This window comes from Moschus berezovskii, chromosome 4 (genome assembly GCF_049115385.1).
Source record: "Moschus berezovskii isolate FMDL1 chromosome 4, NW_MosBer_1.0, whole genome shotgun sequence".
Taxonomy (NCBI): Eukaryota; Metazoa; Chordata; class Mammalia; order Artiodactyla; family Moschidae; genus Moschus; species Moschus berezovskii.
This window is the reverse complement of record NC_142463.1, coordinates 88383249-88408309: the sequence shown is the minus strand read 5'-3', so window position 1 is coordinate 88408309 and position 25061 is coordinate 88383249. Positions and strand designations below refer to the sequence as shown.

Here is a 25061-nt window from a genome sequence, read left to right as displayed (position 1 = left end):
GTGAGTCAACTCGTCGCATGAGGTGGCCAAAGTATTGGAATTTCAGCTTTAGCATCAGTCCTTCGAATGAACACCCAGGATAGGAACTGGTTTTATGGGAAGGGGGAAGGGAGAAGACACCTTGATTTTATTTTCTGAGTGTCTGTATTTTGTCTACCCTACCCAAGGGCTCTTCCTTTTCCTCCCCATACACCCTTCAGCTCTGAATCAATCCCAACCCACCTCCCAGCATCGTCCGGCCTCCTCCAATCCCCTGTCACAGTGTGGCTGGAGGGAGTCTCCAGAACAAAAATCAGCCCGTATCACTTCCCTGCCTGACACTGTGGCTGCGTTGCCCCCAAATGCACTCAGTCTGTGGCTCCCTGCTGCCCTCAGGATAGTTTACAAACCCTCATCCACTCTCTATGCTCAGCCCTACAGAATTTCTTTCAATTCTTCTGCGAAACTTTCTCTCACCTCTGGGTCTTCCCATGCATTGTTCTCTCCTTCAGCAAACTTCCTCTTCCCTCCACCTACTGAATTCCTGCTTCTGTCTCAGAATAAACGTCACCTAACCTGAGAAGTCCTCCTTGACCAGACCGTGCTATGCATGCACTCAGCTCTCACTGTTTCCCTCTCATGATCACAGTCCTATCGTATTTCATTTAAATATGTGAAATATCCAAGAGCCGCCACCCTGCTTAAGAAATGCAACACAGGGACTTCTCTGGTGATCCAGTGGTTGCGGATTCACCTCCCAACGCAGGGGACGTGGGTTGGATCCCTGGTCAGGGAACTAAGATCCCACATGCAGCAGAGCAACTAAGCCCATACTCCACAGCTACTGAGCCCATGAGCTTTGGAGCCCATGTGCCATAACGAGCGAGTCCGTGGGCCACCGTGAAAGATCCCATATGACCCAATGAAGATTCTGTGTGCCTCATCTACGATCCAATGCAGCCAAACAAATAAACAAGTATTTAAACAAGAAATAAATACAACACAGCAGAAGCCTTCGTGTTCCCCAGCCTCAATCCAATCTACATCACACAACCCTTCCTACTGCCAAGTAACCACTTTCCGGAATTTGGTGCTTAACAGCCCCATGTGGTTCTCTGTCTTTAACTAATTGTGTGTGTATCTCTTGACAATAGACGATATGATACTGCTTTGCATATTTTTAAACCTGTGTAAGTGGTATCATACTCATGGATTCTGAAACTTGCTTTTCTTTCTTCAATACATATAATGATCATGGGACCCATCAATATTCACCCATGAATAAAAGCTCTCCTTTCATTTTCACTAGTATTTAAGATTGCTTTCTATGGTGCACCCACATTTATTTATGCACTACTTGTTGATGGGCATTTAGGTTGTTTCCACTTTTCTGCTTTGGGCACACACTTTTAGGAACATTCTGGCACTGGTCTCCTCCTACACGTGTCTGAATAGAAAGTCTGGCAGGGTGGGGGTAGAATCACTGGGTCACGGGGTTTGTGAACCTCCAACTTTACCAGCTACAGCAATGTTATGCCCCACGGTAGCTGTTATCAACTACACCCACAGGCAGAAAACTCCTGCATCTGCCCCACATTTAGAATGGTCAGACTTTACATTGTTGCTAATATGATATGATAGAACAGGGTGTCTCCCTGGGCTTTAAACCTTATTTCCTTGATTATTAATGAGGTTGAACATCTCTTCTGATCACACTTTAATTCTTCTTGAATTGCTTATCTTCCTGCCTGGCTTGTCGATGCTGTGAGGGCAGAGACCAAACTTAATTTGCTCACTTCTGTGTCATCAGCACCAAGCTATGGATCTGGCACGAGAGAGGGACTCAGGGCATTAAACAGATAAATGTAAGATTCGGTGATCAAAAACAATTGTGCTATTTCACTGCTCTGCCTGAGACCAGACCTGGTCGCCAATGACTAACAATGACCAGTGAAGGTTTCCAATCCTCATCACTGATTCAATGGGCATGAGTCTGAGCAAGCTCCAGGAGATGGTAAAGGACAGGGAAGCCTGATGGGCTGTAGTCCATGGGGTTGCAAAGAGTCGGACATGACTGAGTGACTGAACAATTTCAAGGGAACCTCAGATTAGTTCACTGTTTTCCCCCTGTGTTTGTCAGAATAATATGGTACTTCCAGCTCTTCAACAGTTAGTGTTATTCTCAAGTGAAAACATATCCAAAATGCCTCAGCTGAGCTCATTCAAGATACCCAGCTAACCTAACAGTATTGATTTCTCCTTGTTAAAAGAGACAGCACTTAAAGCTGATGTGCTCCATGGCATCAGCTATAAATAACTCCTGAAGGTGGATGAATAATTAAAAGGATGCCATAAGTGGGTTATGTTTGCAAAATGCATTACAATTCTGACTTTTGTCAGAGCTGTTCCTAGTGAAGATCATTTCTTGTTTAATAATAACAATCTGTCTTGATTGATTTCTAAGGCCAGGAATCGCTCCAAATCTTTCCAAGATTGCAAATCTTTCCAAGCATCATCTCATTTCCACCTTGCATACAGACATGCTAAGTCACTTCAGTTGTGTCTGACTCTGCGATGCTAGGACTATCCACCAGGCTCCTCTGTCCATGGGACTTTCCAGGCAAGAATACTGGAGTAGGTTGCCATTTCCTCCTCCAGGGGATTTTCCAAACCAAGAGATTGAACAACGTGTCTTATTCTCTAAGAATAACATGTTTTATTCTCTAACTTATTCTTTACCATTGAGCCACTGGGGAAGCCCTTTGACTCATAATACTGAACTCTAAAATAACATAAACATTGGACTGTTAAAAGACCTGCTGCCTCACTCAGACAATGGCGTTTCTAGGATATTTAAGTATAGGAATGGGAGACATTGCTCTAACCTTTAAAAATTCAGGTGTAATACAATTAATTCTTTTTTATCCTTTTGATTGTTTGGATATAAGAGAAACTTTCATGTACTTTTCTCCTATATTCTTTGTCAATATTTAACAAAGAGTAGTGGACGATTTTCTTTTACATCCACGCAACCCCCTACTTTTCCTCTCTAAGACCCAAGTATTGTCCTGAACACACTAAATGTTATTTGAAAGCGGCAGCATGGGGCAGTGGAAAACTTGGGACTGAGTCTCCCCAGTTGTAAGCTGGATAACAAAGGACAAGTCACTTAACTTCTCTGAGCCTCCAGTTCCAGGTCTGTGTAATGGGAACAATAATACCTGTTTCACCCTCACAAATGTTCTTGTGAGGATTAGAAAAAATAATGTATGCAAAGCATCTAGAATAGTGCCTGAACAAAAGTAAATTATTTAATTCTTATCCTTAGAATTAAATGTGTAAAGATTAGATAAGGACAGATCACCCATTCTGTAAGCACCTTGGGCTGAGTTTTTCAATTACTGAAAAGATCCTCTTCTGAGCTGAAGAATTCTCTGGTCATCAGGGTCTCAAAGGGTTTGGAACATCTCACCCATGACTGACCAAAGCTCTGGTCCTACTTTATCCCCCCAAACCTATAAACTCAGGATTAGGAGACCAGATTTAGAAGTTGACACCAAAGCCAGGAAGATACTCGAGGCTTTGCACATAGTGTTGCGATCAAATTAAGAAGTGTTTTGGCTGATCCAAAATTCCATGGTAGAATTCAACTGGATTTTGTCCTAAACAGACTGGGCCATATGACCCTTGTCCATCTTATCAATGTCTATTTCCTGGTGGTTTTTGCCTGTCACAAGTGCTTATCAGTCGCTGGTAAGCTTAGGTCAGTAAGGCTGGGCTGAGGTGGGCATCACATCCAGCAGTCCTGGGGGGCCCTGCTCCAGCCCTCACCCCAAGGAGAAGGAGAGGAGGCTGTGGAGTGCTCTCTGCAGCCCCTACCCCAGCATGGGGAGCAGGCAGGTAAGGGAGGTGAAGGGCTAAGGGGGAGGGGGAAAGGGGCGACTCACGAAGTACAGTTTTCAGTGGACTCCAAGGTGCTGTCCTCGATCTCCATGTTGGTTGAAAGGCTGGCAAAGCCATGGGGCAGCTCATCCCACTCATCAAACCGGATGCCTGTGCCAAGGGAGTAGCGGCCCTCAGCACATGGCTTACACGACTGGTCCTTCATGTCCAGAAACTCCCCGGCTTTGCAAGAGAAGGCTGGAACACGAGAGCGGAGACAAGGGCAGGTGGTGAGGCTGTTGCCACCTAGGAGAAGTGGGCGGGTGTGGGCATCCTAGAGGGAGGAGCAGAGGATGGAGACCTAAGGGTTTCACGCGCTAAGACTTAGAGCCATGGCGCATCTTCTGTGACCCCGCTTGTACGGACTGTCCAGAATAGGCAAATCCATAGAGACAGAAAGTAGATCTGTGGCACCAGGGACTTGGGGGAGGTGGCATGGGCAGAGATGGCTAATGGATACGAAGTTTCTTTCTGGGGTGTTAAAAATATTCTGAGATTAGATACTGGTGATAATTATGTAATTCTGTGAATATTCTAAAAACCATCGAATTTTAGAACTTTCAGGGGTGAATCATCATTGATTTATCTATTGGCTGTGCCATATGGCTTGTGGGATCTTAGTTTCTCCACCAGGGATTGAACCATGAAAGCATGGAGTCCTAACCACTGGACTGACAAGGAATTCCCAAAGCTGTAATTAAAAAAAGAAAAAAAAGCCGTAGGACCTTGTTGCAGCATTTGGGGCCATTGTTCTCATTTCCTCGGCCATTCTGAGAGCTCTCCAGTAAAAGAGGGCACCAGAGTCTCTTGTTCTGACCCCTCTGAAGGGCGCCTGGCCTTTCAGCCTTGGATTTCCTGCTGTCTCTGGCCTCTGTCTTCCCCCTTCTGGACCCACTGCCACCATGCTAGTTGGGATTATTGTGATCTGTTAGGTTAGCTCAACCATTGCAATGTCCTCCTAACTATTTCTTGTTTTTGCTCATTCTGTGGTCAGAAGTATCTGTCTAAAATACTGATACATACTTATTTCTTTTTTAAATGTATTTATCTTTGGCTGCACCGGGTCTTTCTCTCTCTGCGGCCACGAGCCGGGGCAACTCTTCTAGCTGTGGTGCATGGATTCTCACCACAGTGGCGTGTCTTGTTGCAGAGCATAGGGTCCGGGCAAGCAGACTTCAGTAGCTGAAGTGCAAGGGCTCGGTAGCTGTGGCTGTGGTGCACAGGCTTCGTTGCCTTGCAGCATGTGGGATCTTCCCAGTCCAGGGATGGAACCCATGACCCCTGCATTGGCAGGTGGATTCCTAACCACTGAACCACCAGAGAAGCCCATACTATTATTTCTGTTACTTAAAAAATAATCAGGCACCACCCACCAACTTTTGGTTATAGACTTAAGCTCTCAACCTGGCATTCAAAGTCTTTTACAATTTTCCCCCAACCTAACCCCAACCGGCTTCATCTCTCACTCCAGACCCTTCTCCACCCCATTCCCATCCATCCCCTCCCTGTGTTGTCTCCACCTCAGGCCACATGCTCTTCTCTGAATGTGTCTGAGGTTCTGCCACCTCCAAGCTTTTGCTTGAGTGGTTCTCCCAGCTGTTCCTGATCCCTAACTGTCCATAAGGCCCATTCTTTTCACCTCGTATAACACATCATATTGATGTGTGCCTCCTACCAGGCTGTGAGCTCCTGCAGGCATGGTGGCTCAGCAACCGGCACAGCCACAACAGGACCTCCACTAAAGTTTGCTGAAAAAATGAATAGATAAACGGATGTCTGCTCCTCCCACCAGACTGTACACGTCTGAAGGCAGAGGCTGTGCCTTATTTATCTTTGTGATTCACGTTCCAGGTGCACATATTGAGAACACTGGCCAAGTTTACTGAAGATGGCTCATTTGTTTCTGTTAATACTCAGATCTTAGCAATATCTGTTGATTGATTTAACAAGTATTTATTTACTCACCTACTGAACCAGGCACTAGGCTAAGCATATTTTAGATTTTAAATGCCCTCAATCTCCTTTCCAAATCTTCAAAGATTCCTTGATTCTAGTCCTTGATCTTTATTGTTAAAAATAAAAAATATTTTGTTTTTGCCTTTTCTAAAAGGAACAGCACCGGGGAAATAGCTGCTAGTGATAGGAAAGTTGTAGCTACAGAGTCCTAGAGGAGGGAATGGGAGCTGCAGGCAAGTCACTGCCTTTCCAGTTGCATGGTCAGCTCCCCAATCAGGGAACATTCTTGTTCCCTGAAGTGATGCCCAGTGCATTTTAAAGATCTGTCTGCAGAAATTTATCTTCTCGGGCTTCCTTTTCAAGAACAACTGCAAATCACAATCTTTCCTAATGAGTGACTGTGGCTGGAGAGTGTAGACTGGAGAGAAATGCACAGACCAGAAAGGAAAATGTATGCAAACAGAGAAAAATATCTAAGTGACACACAGCCGGAATGATTTTTACTTTATACCGTGATGGGATTTAAATTTGAAAAGAAAAATAAATTGGATTGCCAGTTTGCATCCATGAAATAACACTCCTGCACCAAATCTCGGGATTTGGTGGGTGGAGAGTCAGGGGTGGGGAGATCTGATTCCTTGAGGCAGCCACACTGTCTGGAAGGGCCTAACTCGGATGGTAGGAGGCTTGGGGCAGAGGCCAAAGCGGAGAGGCAGGACTGCTTACAGCACTCGGTGCCCTTGACGGGGTCGGGGAGGCTGGTACACAGGCCTGGGGTGTGCGGCACGGCGACCCTCCACCTGGAGCCTGTGCTGTCACACGCGGTATACTCATAGTGGTATTCAGACTGCAGGGGAGAGAAGGGGCAAGACGTGCATTAGCATCTGGCAGACAGCAACAGCTTCCCACCCGCTCCCTGCCCAGCAAGAAGGCCACTGACACTCACCGTCACAGCAACGGGCCCTGCGCCCCAGGGGAGGGGGCTGCCACAGAGAGGAGCAAGGCATCGTGGAGCCAAAACGATCCTTATCAAGAACATACAGGAACCCCCCGCCCCCGCCATGTCTCTCTGCTGTTGTGTATAAATAATATCCTATTAGGCCAGAGCAGTGTGAGAAGGTGACTAAAGAACAGGCTAGAAACAAATGGAGTTTTTCTTGTCCCAAACTGCAGAATTTACAAACAGGGACTGGCCCTTGAAAAATTACAAAGGATTGTCACAAAAGCTGTATTTCTATTTCCCCTGATTTCCCTGCATTCTTCTGCCCTGAAAAAACTATGAATTCCTGCCTTGGATTTCATGAAAACATCATATTTAGCCCAGCCAGGTGATGGGTTCTCATCACATCAGCTTATTCATACCTAATTTCTCTGTGCAATGAAAACGCATAGTTCACCTGATCTGAGAATAAACTGAATAACAACAACAAAACAGCCAAATCAAGCACATTAAATAAAACAAGAAGCACCACAGCAAAATCACAGAAAGCACCGCTGGGGAAAAAGAAAGCACAATAAATGTGGCAAATACACAAACGTTTCTTACTCTTTTAAATCTGGCCACAAACAACAGGCTGTCATTTCGGCTTTGACAAGCATTTTACACTCCTCACTTAACCAAAAACTATATTCAAGCCCTAAAGTACTTTGTATTACTGTATCCATAAGAAAAATAGAATTAACGTCCCCCTTCTACCCATATGGAAGGAGGATTGCACATAAATGCAATGTAAGGAGTGGAGCTGGGGCTAAAACTGAGACAGTTTGAAGTGGGCTAACCTAAGAATTCATCAGAATCAAAAGGAGAAATCTGTACTTTTTGGAAGGGGTAAATAGACTGCATTTCATCTCTTCTAAAATGCATATTTCTTTCACATTTTAACACCTGTGAAATCAAGTTGTGGCTTATACCAAACACAATAAGGAAGCACTGTGTCCTGTTTTAATTGATGGAGTTTTCCTTTCTTTTTGGTACATAAAAACTGGTGTGCCTTATAAGCTATGTAATTTCAGACTTGTGGAAATGTGGTAAACATTGTTTTTGATCTGTACTTTAAGACACTTAGGATAATGAGAGAAAAATTTTAGAGCTCCATTTCTATTGTCTTCTATTATAAATATTTACCAAATATCTATTGTCTGCCCAGCACTTAGAGGTACTAGAGGTTGTGCCCAACATGGCTCAGGAAGCAAAGTGTAAACTGGGCATTTTTATCCAGAGGGAGAAGATGCAAAGGAGAAGGAGGAGCTGGGGGAATTGTGAGTCTAATTTAGGATGAGAAGCTTTGACTTTAGATTAGATGTCAGTGTCATCTAGGAAAGAAAGAACACCTGGGTGGGAATTCTTTGTGCCCTTGGGCTACCATCACTCTGAGGCTCTCCTTTTAATTCCACTCTTTTCTTTATCCCAGAGGACTCTGAGGATGAATAAGGAAACTACACATTTTCAATTTCGGGTCTAAAAATGATATTCTCCAAAGGATTTTGCTGCAAGAAAGAGGGGTAAGATCCACAGTATGTAAATTATATAGAATTGAGTGAACCAGGCAGAAAAGATTTGATGTTCTGCCTGTGAACGTAATTATGCCTGTCATTTGCATAGTGCTTTTACACCATTTCATTTGATCTTCAAACTCCCCAGAAGGCAAGCAGAGCAGGGGGTGTTTCCTCCATTGCACAGATGACAAAACACTCCCCATGGGGTGAAATGGCTTGTCCAAGGTCACACAGAGCTAGAACACAGGCCTTCCTACCAGGAATCCCTCACTCTCAGAAGTCCCATCAAACACAATCTCGCGCCGGGCCAAATTTAACAGCCAAATCTAAAAATTAAATAAGACAGTATTGGTTGTCTGCCAGCAGCCAGGCTCTCTTCTGAGGCCTGATAATTAGTGTTAAAACATCAAATCTGCTCGAGCAGTCATTTCAGTCACTCTGACTGCATTTGGCCTGCTGGGGACTTGAGAGCCACGTCTGCCTCTTTGCCTCGTCTCTCATTTGGTGTCCCTCGTGTCCCACTTGGGTGGGAGGTTTGCTGGGAAAATGGTGGTTCTGGGCCTTAGAAAATTTCCCTTCCATATGTGCTAATTTACTTCATGTCCCTTGGGGATAGTCACACCATCCAACGCAGGTGGCTCTGCTGCAGCTGTTTCAGATCTGAGCTATAGCTGCTCTCACCATCCAAGACGTCAGCTTAGACAGTTAAATCAGAGATATAATTGGCAGGACTTCTCAGTTATATTCAGAGTTTTATAAACAAATCAATTCCCCAACACAGCCTCAGTTTACCTAGTGACCTGACTTGGAGAGCATACATACGGTCTACATAATATGCAGATTCACAAAGGAGACACATGAATATGTTCTTTAAAACACATGAAAAAAATGCTCAACATCCCTCATAATCAGAGAAATGCAAATCAAAACCACAATGAGATACCATTTCACACCAGTCAGAATGGCTGCTATCCAAAAGTCTACATGCAATAAATGCTGGAGAGGGTGTGGAGAAAAGGGAACCCTCTTACACTGTTGGTGGGAATGCAAACTAGAACAGACACTATGGAGAACAGTGTGGAGATTCCTCAAAAAACTGGAAATAGAACTGCCATATGACCCAGCAATCGCACTCCTGGGCATACACACCGAGGAAACCAGAATTGAAAGAGACACATGTACTCCAATGTTCATCGCAGCACTGTTTATAATAGCCAGGACATGGAAGCAACCTAGTGTCCATCTGCAGACGAATGGATAAGAAAGCTTTGGTACATATACACAATGGAGTATTTTTCAGCCCTCAAAAAGAATGCATTTGAATCAGTTTTAATGAGGTGGATGAAATTGGAGCCAATTATACAGAGTGAAGTAAGCCAGAAAGAAAAACATCAATACAGTATACTAACGCATATATATGGAATTTAGAAAGATGGTAACCTGACCCTGTATACGAGACTGCAAAAGAGACATAGGCATTTAGAACAGTCTTTGGGACTCTGTGGGAGAGGGTGAAGGTGGGATGATTGGGGAGAACGGCATTGTAGCATGTATATTATCATAAGTGACCAGTCCAGGTTCGACGCATGATACAGGATGCTTGGGGCTGGTGCACGGGGATGACATGGAGGGAGGATATGGGGAAGAGGGAGGTGGGAGCGGGGTTCAAGAAAGAGAACACATGTAAAAAAAAAAAAAAAAACGTAGATTTTAATCTTTCTTTTTTTAATTTGGCTTTTTAGAAAAAATCATTTAAGATTTTTATTTAAATAAAATTTTAAATTTTATTTTATATTTGGCAGCACTGCACAGTGTGTGGGATCTTAGTTCCTCGACCAGGGAGCAAATCCATGCTCCCAGCAGTGGAAGCACTGAGTCTTAACCACTGGACCGCCAGAGAATTCCCAGGAGACATTCAAATAGATCTCCTTCATATGTCCAGCATGTAATTCTTTGCTCTCCCCAGGCACAATGACATGACATGTCCCCAAGTCACAATTTTAAATGGGGCACAGGAGGGACATATGACCTAGCTGCCTAGAAGTAACCTTTGCCAAAGCAGAGCTGAGAAGACAGAGATGGCCAGCTACACCTGTTTGAGGGACAAACTCTAGGTGATTAGGGGGTAGTGAGGTCTAGTGTTTCACTGGCCTTCTTTCTAACAGGAAATTTCTCCATCTGGACTGGCTGAGGACACTGACAACAGGTGGCCCAGACTTACTGGAGAATCCAAGGACTGCTCCCCAAACAGGCCTCCAGGGGTTAACATCGGGGGCCCAGCCCAGGCTGTTAAGGTCCTGGGGCCATGAGAGCTCAGCGAGCTGCTGAAACAAGCAGTCAGAGAGACTAAAAACAAATGGCTTAGCTGGACATTCGACGCTCTGGGCCTCAGTCTTCTCATCTGTAAAATGAGGAAGCTGGACTGAGGTGATTTCAAACTTCTAAGATTCCTTCCAGTTCCAATACCTTATTATTTCACAGTTGCTATGTGCATGAAAATCTGTTTTTCTTTTCATCGTTCCCCTTCTTCCAAATGGCACGGCTCCGTTTTTAAAGTAATTATCAAAGTAAGAAATGTTAATTGTAGAAATGATGAAAATACAGGCTAGAATTAAAAAGAAAATTAAAATCTTCCATAAGTCTACCAAGCAGAGATCAAGACTTCTAACATTTTATTACATTTCTTTACAGATTTTTTTTTTTAATATGTGCATATGCATTTATTGGAGCTTCCCAGGCGGCGCTAGTGGTAAAGAACCCACCTGCCAGTGCGGGTAGATGTAACAGACAGGTTTCGATCCCTGGGTCAGGAAGATCCCCTGGAGAAGGAAATGGCAACCCACTCCCGTATTCTTGCCTGGAGGATCCCATGGACTGACAGCCTGGTAGGTTACAGTCCGTGGGATCCCAGGAGTCAGGCATGACTTAGCAACTAAACCACCATGGCTGAAATCATACAATATATGCATTTATTGATTTGTCTGCTTTTGGCTGAGCTGGGTCTTCGTTGCTTTGCATAGGCTTTCTCCAGTTGTGGCAAGCAGGGACTACTCTTCATTGCAGCACAAGGGTTTCTCTTGCTGTGGCACATGGGCTTGAGGACCTGTGGGCTTCAGTAGTTGCTGCACACAGGTTAGTTGCTCTGCAGCGTATGGAATCTTCCCGGAACAAGGATTGAACCTGTATGCCCTGCATTGACAGGCAGATTCTTATCCACTAACCACCATGGAAGTCCACGCATATGCATTTTTAAAACACAATGAAGATCCCATGATATGTAGTTTCTTCTTCTGACTTTTTTGTTTTTTTTTACATTTTAGGTCACGAGCATGCTCCTGTGTCTTTAATGGTTGCACCACAGTTGCTCTAACCATTCTCCTGTTGTGGGTCATTGAGTTTTGTCCAATTTTTCCTTATTTTAGATAGCACTACAATGAAGCTTTATGTGTATCTTTAATTATTTCCTTTGGAGAGATTCCCAGAAGTGGAATTAGTAGGGTAAAGAGTATGAGTTTCTTTGAGGTTCTTGACCAGGGAGGGAGATTTCTAAGTCTTTTTTAATTTCTTCACTTCTTATTACAATGAAATCCAAATGACCCTCAGGTACCCATCACCCAGCTTCTATACTTAGAGTTTCTGCCATTCCTGCTTATTTACTTCCACCCACTCCTCCCCACTCAAAGTTGTTGTTAGCTTTTCTAGGTTTATTTATTTTTAGGGAAAAATTATATACATTGAAGTGCACAAATTTTGTTCAGTTTGGATAAATGGATCCACTTGAGTAAAACAATGACAAGCTAAGAATCACTGCCCAGAGATTGCTAGCCAGAAGGGTAACCACTTGGCCACTGCCCCTGCCCTACTCCCCAACCCCCTCATCGCCCAGATACAGAACAGACAGAGCCAAGTGGAGTCTCAGATCCTGAGTTTTAAGGTCACTGAGCCAGTGCTACACAAAGTCACAGCTACCAAGGAAGCAGGGGATCAACATGACTTGAGTTTGTCTTGGCTGGGACAGGGCCTGAGTCAAGAAACAGGTTCTTAAGTAAACCTGGATTCTGACTAGGGGACTTGGGGTCTGGAAGAGGGCCCTCCCATTCTTCTGCCAGCTGCAGGTTCAGCCCCTTCTCTTCTCAGCATCCCTGAAAGGCAGATCCTTTGGGGGAGAATGTCAAGATGGGGGCTGGGTTCCCCAGGCAAACACCTGAGCTGGTACAGTGGAGTCAATAAGTATTTGTTGGTACAGTTGCAAATGCCTCTTTGCTGAGAAAGCACGTGATGCAGACAGGAGCAAATCCCATTAAACAATCCTGACTGCCAAGGAGAGACCAGCCCTTCCCTGGAAGGGAGGAGTGAGCTCTGCTTAGCACAGAACAAGGAGATAGGGGTGAAATGTCAGAATTGAACATCAATGCCCCCAAAGAGACTTTCTCTGTGGCCCAGCCCTATCTGAATGGCTTCCTGAACTGTTCTTTGTTCTTTCTGCTCTGGAGTGCTCTCATTCAGGTTCTGGGTGGAAGGTCTGCTAACACTCAGGGACTCAGAAACCTTGACCTTGTAGGACCTTTTCAATTGTTCTCTGTCAGACTGGAGAGACTCCCTCTTTGCTCCTTTCTCTCCCTCCTTCCCACCCTCTTATGACTGCTGGCTCAGTAAGCAGTGTCTCCTGGGTCCTAAAGTGTGAAAGTGATAGTCGTTCAGTTGTATCTGACTCTTTGAGACCCCATGGACTATAGCCTCTGTCCATGGAATTCTTCAGGCAAGAATACTGGAGTAGGTAGCCATTCCCTTCTCCAGGGGATTGAACTTGGGTCTCCCTGGGTCTCCTGCATTGCAAGCAAATTCTTTACCTTCTGAACCACCAAGGAAGCCCTGGATCCTAAAAAAGAAGTGAAAGTGTTAGTCACTCAGTCATGTCTGACTCTCTTCGACCACATGGACTGTACTGTAGCCCACCGGGCTCCTCTGTCCATGGGTCCACTTTGGGGTGGATTGCCATTTCCTTCTCCAGGGGATCTTCCCAACCCAAAGATTGAACCTGGGTGTCTCACATCACAGGCAGATTCTTTACCATCTGAGCCTAAAGGTCTAGACATATCCAGCCCTCGACCTCTGGTGGCTCAATCTGTCTAATCATCACAACCACCTGAAGATTATGTTAAAAATACAGATTCCTAAAAAAACAAAAGCAAACAAAAAAAGATTCCTAGGCTCTACTCTAAAGATTCTATTCTCTAGATCCTTTTCTCCTTTCAACTCACTCCTCTATGGAGACTTAAATAATTATCCCATCAGGAAGTAAATCATATAAGTACATCTCGTACAAGATGGGGGAGGTCCCTTAATCTAGGATCCTGGACCATTTTCCCTACACAACCAGATCCAGAATTTTAGATATATGCATTTTTCAGGACACAGTTTTCATGAGATGGGCTCGATAAAGGACAGAAATGGTATGGACCTAACAGAAGCAGAAGATATTAAGAAGAGGTGGCAGGAATACACAGAAGAACTGTACAAAAAAGATCTTCATGACCAAGATAGTCACGATAACATGATCACTGACCTAGAGCCAGACATCTTGGAATGTGAAGTCAAGTGGGCCTTAGAAAGCATCACTACTAACAAAGCTAGTGGTGGTGATGGAATTCCAGTTGAGCTATTTCAAGTCTTGAAAGATGATGCTGTGAAAGTGCTGCACTCAATATGCCAGCAGATTTGGAAAACTCAGCAGTGGCCACAGGACTGGAAGAGGTCAGTCTTCATTCCAATCCCAAAGAAAGGCAATGCCAAAGAATGCTCAAACTACCGCACAATTGCACTCATCTCACACGCTAGTAAAGTCATGCTCAAAATTCTCCAAGCCAGGCTTCAGCAGTATGTAAACCGTGAACTCCCAGATGTTCAAGCAGGTTTTAGAAAAGGCAGAGGCACCAGAGATCAAATTGCCAACATCCACTGGATCATGGAGAAAGCAAGAGAGTTTCAGAAAAACATCTATTTCTGCTTCATTGACTATGCCAAAGCCTTTGACTGTGTGGATCACAATAAACTGTGGAACATTCTGAAAGAGATGGGAATCCCAGACCACCTGACCTGCCTCTTGAGAAACCTGTATGCAGGTCAGGAAGCAACAGTTAGAACTGGACATGGAACAACAGACTGGTTCCAAATAGGAAAAGGTGTACGTCAAGGTTGTATATTGTCACCTTGCTTATTTAACTTATATGCAGAGTACATCATGAGGAACGCTGGGCTGGAAGAAGCACAAGCTGGAATCAAGATTGCTGGGAGAAATATCAATAACCTTAGATATGCAGATGACACTACCCTTATGGCAGAAAGTGAAGAGGAACTCAAAAGCCTCTTGATGAAAGTGAAAGAGGAGAGTGAAAAGGTTGGCTTGAAGCTCAACATTCAGAAAACAAAGATCATGGCATCTGGTCCCATCACTTCATGGGAAATAGATGGAAAAACAGTGGAAACAGTGTGAGACTTTATTTTTTGGGGCTCCAAAATCACTGCAGATGCTGATTGCAGCCATGAAATTAAAAGACGCTTGCTCCTTGGAAGGAAAGTTATGACCAACCTTGATAGTATATTAAAAAGCAGAGACATTACTTTGCCAACCAAGGTCCGTCTAGTCAAGGCTATGGTTTTTCCCGTGGTCATGTATGGATGTGAGAGTTGGACTGTGAAGAAGGCTGATCGCCGAAGAATCGATGCTTTTGAACTGTGATGTTGGAGAAGACTCTTGAGAGTCCCTTATACTGCAAGGAGATCCAACCAGTCCATTCTAGAGGAGATCAATCCTAGATGTTCATTGGAGGGACTGATGCTAAAGCTGAAGCTGCAATACTTTGGCCACCTCATGCGATGAGTTGACTCACTGGAAAAGACTCTGATGCTGGGAAAGGTTGGGGGCGGGAGGAGAAGGGGACGACGGAGAATGAGATGGCTGGATGGCATCACCGACTCTGTGGACATGAGTTTGAGTGTACTCCGGGAGTTGGTGATGGACAGGGAGGCCTGGCGTGCTGTGATTCATGGGGTCGCGGAGAGTTGGACACGACTGAGTGACTGAACTGAACTGAACTGAACTGAACTGAAAAAAACAAAAGCAAACAAAAAAAGATTCCTAGGCTCTACTCTAAAGATTCTATTCTCCTCTAGATCCTTTTCTCCTTTCAACTCACTCCCCTATGGAGACTTAAATAATTATCCCATCAGGAAGTAAATCATATAAGTACATCTCGTACAAGATGGGGGAGGTCCCTTAATCTAGGATCCTGGACCATTTTCCCTACACAACCAGATCCAGAATTTTAGATATATGCATTTTTCAGGACACAGTTTTCATCAGATCCTCTAAGGAGTCTGTTATTCATCCCTGCACACATAGGAAAAATCATTAAAATCTGTAATAATGCATTCATAGATTTTCAATGGCTTAATATTTTACCCCCAAAACAGGCTGTTCACTTTTTAAATACCTTAACCCAGGGACTTTCAAACTCTGCTCCAGAATCTAGGGGTACAGAGATCCAGACCCTTCAGAAGTGAGTGAGGATTCCTCACTTTAAGAGAACAAAGTTTTATTTTAAAATCTCTTTTACATGTTTATTCTTCTCAGTTAAGTTTTTTAAGTTAGACTGTCAATTTTTATTAAAAGAAATTCTGCTAGAATTTTGAGCAGAATTGCATTGAACCTATAGGTAAATTTTGGGAGGTTTGATATTTTAACAATATTGAGCTTTCCAGACTGTGAACACAGTATATCTCTTCATTTCTTTAATTTTTCTCAGCAATATTTTGTAGTTTTCCATTTATTGACCTTGTAACTATTTTGTTAAATTTATTCCTAAGCAATTTAAGGTTTTGTTTAAATCAAAATTTCCACATCCCAAAAAGTTTAACACCAGTCTTTACTTGAAAGAGCAAACCCCTGAGGGTGAAATTGCATGCGTGAAGCAGAGTTTCACTGAGTTAAGGCTGCATTTTGGTCTTCCTTTAATCACCTCAGGCAGTCAGTGGTTTCCTCTTACCTACAAGCAGTGCCCTCTCTCTCCCAGAGCAGGTACCAGCTGACAGACCCCAAGCAGGCTGACCCGCCCACTGTCCTCAATCTGTGTGCTATTGCCTAGCAACGTAACGCCAGGAGCCCCGGACTCCCAGGAGTATGGGGGAGCCCTGGCCTTACGCTGCCCCTTCTTCCAGCACTTTCTATTCAACTCTGGATTTTCACAGTCCATTTTGATCAAAAACAGCAGAGATGGTGCTTTATCTCTCCAATACGACCTGCCTTGCTGGTTTGGCCATGGACACATCACAGGCCCCTGACCTCGCCATTTAACCTGTTACTAAGCTGCTTGTCCACTTTGGGCACAGCCTTGGTCTGGAGCTCTTGAGAGACAGGACTGGTATGGTGCTAATAGCTGCCACAGGTATGAGTACCCACGCACCAGGCTCTGGTTCTTTTAGGCCCTACAAGCCCCCCAGTACTACCCCTACTGCCTCGACCTCCCTGTCCACAATTGTAATTCAGTCCCACTGATCCTCAAAGCCTGAATGACTTGTTCTTTCCATAGTACATATCACCATCAAACACACTTTATAACTTATAGTTATTCATTATGTTCATTGTCTACTTCTGCCCCTGCCCTCACTCCAGATCAGATGTAAGTTCCAGAAGAACAGGGATCTCTGTTTTTGTTCACTGATGTAGCCCGAGAGCCCAGAAGAGTTCCTGATGCATCAGTTCAGTTCAGTTCAGTTCAGTCGCTCAGTCATGTCCCACTCTTTGCGACCCCATGAATCACAGCACGCCAGGCCTCCCTGTCTATCACCAACTCCCGGAGTTCACTCTAACTTATGTCCATCAAGTTGGTGATGCCATCCATCCATCTCATTCTCTGTTGTCTCCATCTCCTCCCGCCCCCAATCCCTCCCAGCATCAGAGTCTTTTCCAGTGAGTCAACTCGTCGCATGAGGTGGCCAAAGTATTGGAGTTTCAGTTTTAGCATCAGTCCTTCCAATGAACACCCAGGATTGATCTCCTCTAGAATGGACTGGTTGGATCTCCTTGCAGTCCAAGGGACTCTCAAGAGTCTTCTCCAGCACCACAGTTCAAAAAGCATCAATTCTTCGGCGATTAGCTTTCTTCACAGTCCAGCTCTCACATCCATAGCTACCAATAAGTATTTGTTGAGCGATTGAATTGAGGGCAAAAAACATGCCTTGAGAGCAGCTGTGAAGCTATGCAGGCACTCAAGATCACAATCAAAAGATCTAGACTCTCTTCTTGCCACCCCACACTAAACAATTGTGACTAGTTGTCCACATACCACAGCTCCCTCCCCCATAGAAAAGGGATGCCAACAGTCTGCTAAGATGACTAACAGAATCCCCCTAAACTGAGTAACATCAAACTGTCAAGACAACTAGGAGGTTAGGTTCAGGAACACTTTTTGTAAACTGGTTAAAAAAGAAGCAACAGCCAGCTACCGTTATGACCTAGCTTGGAGGGGGCATATGGAAGGGGCAGGACCTCCTCTCCTCTTTCTGGCAATGGGACGGGGAGAAAGGAGTCAGGTCACATGTCCAGCCTAACAACTATGTGACAGCAGCAGTTAGAGTCTCCTCTGTTCTGCTGATGTTTACCACCTGCCCTGGCTCACCCTCTTCTCTGATCCCAGTCTACCCGTACATATGAAACAACATCTGTCCTTTTTCCACTTTTTCTCCCCAGAAACTCCCCCAAAGCTAATCTCCAAGAGAAAGGCTGGCCGTTGACATTTATGACACTTAGTAACTGTGGCCAGTCCATCAGGTGCAGCAGGCTTTTCATATGGCTGGTGAATATCCCTAGGATTGAAATGGCTTTGTAGCCAGGAAACAAAATGTCCGTTTATAAATGCTAATCCCTTTCTGGTGAGTGAGAGTTTGGTACACACATCTGTCTACAAAGTAGGGCTTTATGAGATTGTACTTTCAAAGATGTGCCTTTCTTGGTTTTTAATGAGGTCAAAATGTTCCATTAAATGTTTTCACCTGAGCTTTTAATCATACATGAAAAAATCAGGTCAGCTAGGTCCTGGCCTATGCAAAACTCTCCAAGGACAGCTTGGTGTTTGGATGTGCTAGCTGGTTATGATGGAGAGCTTGAGCCTGGAAGACAGACATATAGCCTAGAGAACAAGGCCAACAGGCAAGGCTTCTGTAACTACAGTGGAAGAAATATCTATGAGCAACAGCACAATCTCCTAGTACACTGTTTCTCAAACTCTTACTCATTAGCCATTAGTCATCATCTTCCTTATCCCCAGCCCCTGGTAACCACAAATCTACTTTCTATCTTTATGGATTTACCTATTCTGGACATTTCCTATAAATGGGGCTTCTTCTACGTAGCATAATGTTTCTAAGATTCATCTGTGTTGTAGGATGTATCAGTACTTAATATTATGGTTCAATAATGTTCCATTATAAGGATATGCCACATTTTATTTATCCATTCATCAGTTGATGAACATTTGTGTTGTTTCTACTTTTGGTGGCTAGGTGGTAAAACATCTGCCTGCGATGCAGGAGATGTGGGCAGATGTGAGTTCGATCCCTGGGTCAGGAAGATATCCTGGCAAAAGTAGATAGTAACCCACGCCAGCATTCTTGCCTAGAAAATCCCAATCCATGGGGTTGCAAAACAACTGGACACAACTGGGCAATTTAACAACAATGCTCTTAGGAATATTCATGAATAAGTTTTTGTGTGAACATATTTTCAATCACTTGGAAACATGCTTTAGCAGTGGAGTTGCTGAGTCAAATGGTAACTCTATGCCTAACTTTTTGATGAATTACCAAACTGTCTTCCACAGTGGTTGCACCATTTAATATTCCCCCTAGAGGTGTATGAAGGTTCATAGCCACACCAGTGGCACTGTGGCCACACCAGAAGCTTCATGGCCGCATCAGCGGCTCACTTTTTCTTTTAGGTGGATCCTCCACTGCTGCCTAACAATCCTGTTTCCATCAGGACCACATCCAGCTGTGTGCTAGAGTTCGTCTGAGCTCACAAGAACTGACTAGGCTCATCTCTTCCCAATTCCATGCCCAATGACACTGGTATCTTGAAACTGGCTATGATGGGTGTATTCCTACCATGCAGCCAGCAAACACTAAAAAGTAGGACTGCCCTTCCCCTCCCTAGAGAGTTGTTACATATTTACCAGCACACCACTAACAGCATCCACTTATTCCAAACTCCATAGCTTTCTCTGACTTGCTCTTATCTTCAGTTTGTAAATCCACCCTTCTCCCTACACATCCTCTACTTCAATTAAAATCCTAGCCTTTTCTAAGGTTCAGTTCAACTCTCTTAACAAAGCTATTTGTGCAGTTTCAGTTGCCTTCTTGGACTGATGACTCCAAGTTTTTATCTAGAGCTCAGCTCTTACGCTTGAGCTCCCAATCCTTATTTGTAACCGCTTATGCAGGATTCCTCAGGGACATCAGATCCAACTTTTTTTTAATTAATTAATTTTAATTGGAGGGTTTTTGCCATACATTGACATGAATCAGTCATGGGTGTACATGTGTTCCCCATCCTGAACCCCCGTCTCACCTCCCTCCCCATCCCATCCCTCAGAGTCATCCCAGTGCACCAGCCCTGAGCACCCTGTCTTATGCATTGAAACTGAACTGGTGAGATCCAACTTTTAAAAACCGTTCTCAGCCGCTCTCCCCACTGCTGTTCTGTATCTAACTGAATTATACTATCATCCGCTTCGTGGTGGCAATACTGATCTTCAGCATTTTGTTGTTGTTTTTAAATAAATTTTTATTGGAGCATAGTTGATTTACACTGTTATGTTTCTTCTGCACAGCAAGTGAATCAGTTACATACATCTACTCTTTTTTTAGATTCTTTTCCCGTGTAGATCATTACAGAGTACTGAGTAGAATTCCCTGTGCTATAGAGTGCTTATTCATTATCTATTTTATATATGGTAGTGTGTATGTATCAGTCCCAGTCTCCCAATTTATCCCTCTCCACTTTCCCCTTGGTAACCATAAACTTGTCTTCTACATCTGTGACTCTATTTCTTTTTGTAAATGTGTCCATTTGTACCTTAGGTCCCACGCAGAAGCAATATCATGTGATACTTTTTGTCTGTCTGACTTACTTCACTCAGTATGACAAACTCTGGGTCCATCCATGTTGCTGCAAATGGCATTATTTTGTTTGTTTGTATCACTGTGTAATATTTCAGAGTATATTTATGTACCACATCTTAATCCATTCCTCTGTGAGTGGACATTTAGGTTGACTCCATGTTCTGGCTATTGTAAACAGTGCTGCAATGAACATTGGGGTGCATGAATCTTTTCAAATTATTATTTTCTCCAGATATACGCCAAGGAGTGGGATTGCTGGATCATAAGGAAGCTCTATTTTTAGTTTTTTAAGGAACTGCTATACTGTTCTCCATAGTCACTGTACCAATTTACATTCCCACCAACAATGTAGGAGGGTTCTCTTTTTTTCCACACCCTCTCCAGTATTTAGTATTTGTAGATTTTTTGATGATGGCCATTCTGACCGGTGTGGGGTGACATCTTATTGTTGTTATGATTTGCATTTCTCTAGTGATTAGTGATGCTGGGCATCTCTTCCTGTGCTTGTCGGCCATCTATATGTCTTCTTTGGAGAAATGTCTATTTAGATCTTGTGACCATTTTTTTTATTGGGTTGTTTGATTGGTATTAATTGGGTTGTTTTTTTGATATTGAGCTGCATAAACTGCTGTATATTTTGAAGATTAATCCTAGGTTGGTAACTTCATTTGCAAATATTTTCTCCCATTCTATGTGTTGTCTTTTCATCTTGTTTATGGTTTCCTTTGCTGTGCAAAACCTTTTTAGCTTAATTATCTCCCATTTGTTTATTTTTGTTATTTTTAATACAAAAGGAGTTGGGTCAAAAAAGATCTTGTTGTGATTTATGTCAGAGAGTGTTCTGCCTATATTTTCTTCTAAGAGTTTCATAGTGTTCAGTCTTAGTTTACATCTTCAATCTATTTTGAGTTTATTTTTGTGTATGATGTTAGAAAATGTTCTACTTTGATTCTTTTGTGTGTAGCTGTCCAGTTTTCCTGGCACTACCTATTGAAGAGATTGTCTTTTCTCTATTGTATATTCTCGCCTCCTTTGTCACAGATTAGGTGACTATAGGTGTATAGGTTTATCTCTGGAGTCATCAGAATTTTTTGAATAACACTTTCTCTTCATTCATTTTATCTAGCTAGCAATTTATATTCGATTGATAAATAATGTTTATATTTTTATAAATGCACATTTTACCTGATGTGTTATAGACAGTATACTTGAACTGCTTAAATATTTAGTTTTGCTTATTTCTTTAAAATATTTGAACAAATATTTCTTTAAAAAATAAAATACCTGTCTTGGCATGGTCCTTTTGCCCGACATTGACGCCGTTACATTCAGCATCTCTTCAAGCCAGGAACCATGTCCTTGACACCTTTCTCTCTCAGGTCCTGTGTATAATCACTGACACCCTATCTATTTTCTGCCTCCAAAATATCTCTTGAATCATTCCTCCTGTTTCCACCCACACTGCTACTCAGCGAGGTGAGCTCCTTGCCTAGAGGAGCCTCTTCATTGCGCTCGCAGGCTTTGCTCCCTCCTCTTCTTCAAGCCACCATCTAGGCTGCAGCCAGAGTGACCCATCTGCAATGCAAATCAGATTGAGTCACTGCCCCAGTGCGGCCCCCAGAGTTGGCACCAGACTCTTTGCCAGGTTTACAAGGGCCTTCATTTCCAGGCCCCCGCTTACTTCTCCAACCATCTCTCTCCTTATACTGCCATAACACTTTGAGATGGAGCCTTCTTTACCTGGAAGTAATTCAATTAAAAATATTCACTAAGAATATGGCGAATGGATACAAATATCATTAAGGCAGTCCTGGCATTTACAGGGACTGCTGCATACAGCTGAGTAAGTTGCGCACTGCACAGTCCCCGAGAATGCTATTCACATGATACTCTGCTAAGGTTCAGTTCAGTCAGTTCAGTCACTCAGTCGTGCCCGACTCTCCGCGACCCCATGAATCGCAGCACGCCAGGCCTCCCCGTCCATCACCAACTCCCGGAGTTCACTCAAACTCATGTCCACAGAGTCGGTGATGCCATCCAGCCATCTCATTCTCTGTCGTCCCCTTCTCCTCCCCCCACAATCACTCCCAGCATCAGAGTCTTTTCCAGTGAGTCAACTTATCGCATGAAGTGGCCAAAGTATTGGAATTTCACTTTAGCATCAGTCCTTCCAGTGAATACCCAGGACTCATCTCCTTCAGAATGGACTGGTTGGATCTCCTTGCAGTCCAAGGGACTCTCAAAAGTCTTCTCCAGCACCACAGTTCAAAAGCATCAATTCTTCGGCGATCAGTCTTCTTTACAGTCCAACCCTCACATCCATACATGACCACTGGAAAACCCATAGCCTTGACTAGACGGACCTTTGTTGGCAAAGTAATGTCTCTGCTTTTTAATATGCTATCTAGGTTGGTCATAACTTTCCTTCCAAGGAGTAAGCGTCTTTTAATTTCACTGCTGCAATCAGTATCCACAGTGATTAGATCATGAACTCCTTATTGCCAAATTCAGACTTAAATTGAAGAAAGTAGGGAAAACCACTAGACCATTCAGGTATCAGTTCAGTTCAGTTCAGTTCAGTCGCTCAGTCATGTCCGACTCTCCGCGACCCCATGAATCACAGCACGCCAGGCCTCCCTGTCCATCACCAACTCCCGGAGTACACTCAAACTCATGTCCACAGAGTCGGTGATGCCATCCAGCCATCTTATTCTCGGTCGTCCCCTTCTCCTCCCGCCCCCAACCTTTCCCAGCATCACAGTCTTTTCCAGTGCGTCAACTCGTCGCATGAGGTGGCCAAAGTATTGCAGTTTCAGCTTTAGCATCAGTCTTTCCAATGAACACCCAGGATTGATCTCTCTTAGAATGGACTGGTTGGATCTCCTTGCAGTACAAGGGACTCTCAAGAGTCTTCTCCAACACCACAGTTCAAAAGCATTTAGGTATGACCTAAATCAAATCCCTTATGATTATACAGTGGAAGTGAGAAATAGATTTAAGGGTCTAGATCTGATAGAGTGCCTGATGAACTATGGACGGAGGTTCGTGATATTGTACAGGAGGCGGGGACCAAGACCATCCCCATGGAAAAGAAATGCAAAAAAGCAAAATGGCTGTCAGAGGAGGCCTTACAAATAGCTGTGAAAAGAAGAGAAGCGAAAAGGAAAGGAGAAAAGGAAAGATATACCCATTTGAATGCAGACTTCCAAAGAATTGCAAGGAGAGATAAGAAAGACTTTCTCAGCGATCAATGCAAATGGAGGAAAACAACAGACTAGGAAAAACAAGAGATCTCTTCAAGAAAATTAGAGTTTCCAAGGGAACATTTCATGCAAAGATGGGCTCGATAAAGTCTGCTAAGGTACTACTGTATAAGGTACATACAACAAAGTAGGAATACTATGAATATATACAGACACATAGTATCAGGGAGCAAGTGACGGCTAAGAAATAACATGCTTTAAGAATCTAAAAAAGAAGTGCTTTCTTCAGTGCTTCCTAGCTTTCTGTTTACCTCCAATCCGTCTATAATCTGGTTTATAATATCTGGCATTTGGTCTCAATCTGAATAATTAACATGAAAGGAGCCCATCATAACTGGCATGTGATACTCTGATTTTGTGACCAGCGTGTTCCCTGAGCCTTCTCCTGCTTCTGATTTTATTCTCTCAGACTTGGGTTTGCCTTTGTGTCCCCTGTGTGCCCCAGTGCTTCAGGCTACCCCAGGAGTGCAAGTTAACCTCAGCAGCAAATCTGAAGGGAGCAGGGATCACCTCCTGGCAGGAGAACTAGGTGGTGGGAGTCAGGGGTGAGAGGGACATTTACTGTTTATTCTGCATCCCTTTCTAACTGTTTGAGTGGACCACCATATGGATGAATCACCTGCTCAAAAAATTAAATCAGGTTTTTTGTTGGTTTGCTTGTTTTTACAGTAATGTCTCCCTTTGAGAGACGTTGGGTTTTTTGTTGATGTTTTGGTTTTTGACAGGATTCTTAGAATGGAGATGTAGAGAGTACTCGGCAGGGGAGGCTGAGGCCACATTTTACCACCTGGGCAGGAGCTGATGCTGTCACTGTGTTTCTCAGGTGACTCTGACCCATGAGAAAATGTTCTTTAGAGGTAAAATTAGGAAATCAGGAAGGCTCAGCCTGCAGGTGGAGGGAGGGTGACAGAAGCAGTTTCTCTTATTATGTTTGACGTGTTTGGTGTGTCTCTCCTGAGGGTCTTATCAGCTACGGGCCCTGTGAGTGCTGAGAACCAGAGAGGCTGAGGAAACACCTGGGCAGGTGCCTCTTGTCCTGTGAAATGAAAACTGCTGGTGGCAAGTGTAGCTGTGGGTGAATTGCTTGCAAAGGTTCTGAATAAGAACCCCAGGCCCTTCTCTGAAACAGTCTGACCCTCAGTCATTGCCAAGTGTCACCAACAGAGACTCTGGCCCAGGCTTCTGTCATCCCTGGGCAAACTGGAGATGGGTGAGTGGAGAATCAGCTCTGGAATGTCTGTTCTGCTC

At 43.8% G+C, this 25061-nt stretch overlaps 1 protein-coding gene across 1 annotated transcript in view; it reads right to left on the bottom strand.

The window, feature by feature from the left end:
- The window catches only part of ELAPOR1 (endosome-lysosome associated apoptosis and autophagy regulator 1), an 81756-nt gene that overhangs the window by 36381 nt on the left and 20314 nt on the right, over positions 1-25061 (bottom strand). Inside the window, exons 2-3 of the mRNA XM_055404011.2 lie at positions 6604-6724; positions 3927-4119 (exon numbers count right to left, since the gene is read on the bottom strand). Of these exons, the coding sequence (XP_055259986.2) occupies positions 3927-4119; positions 6604-6724 (314 nt within the window). The remainder of the gene's footprint in view (positions 1-3926; positions 4120-6603; positions 6725-25061) is intronic.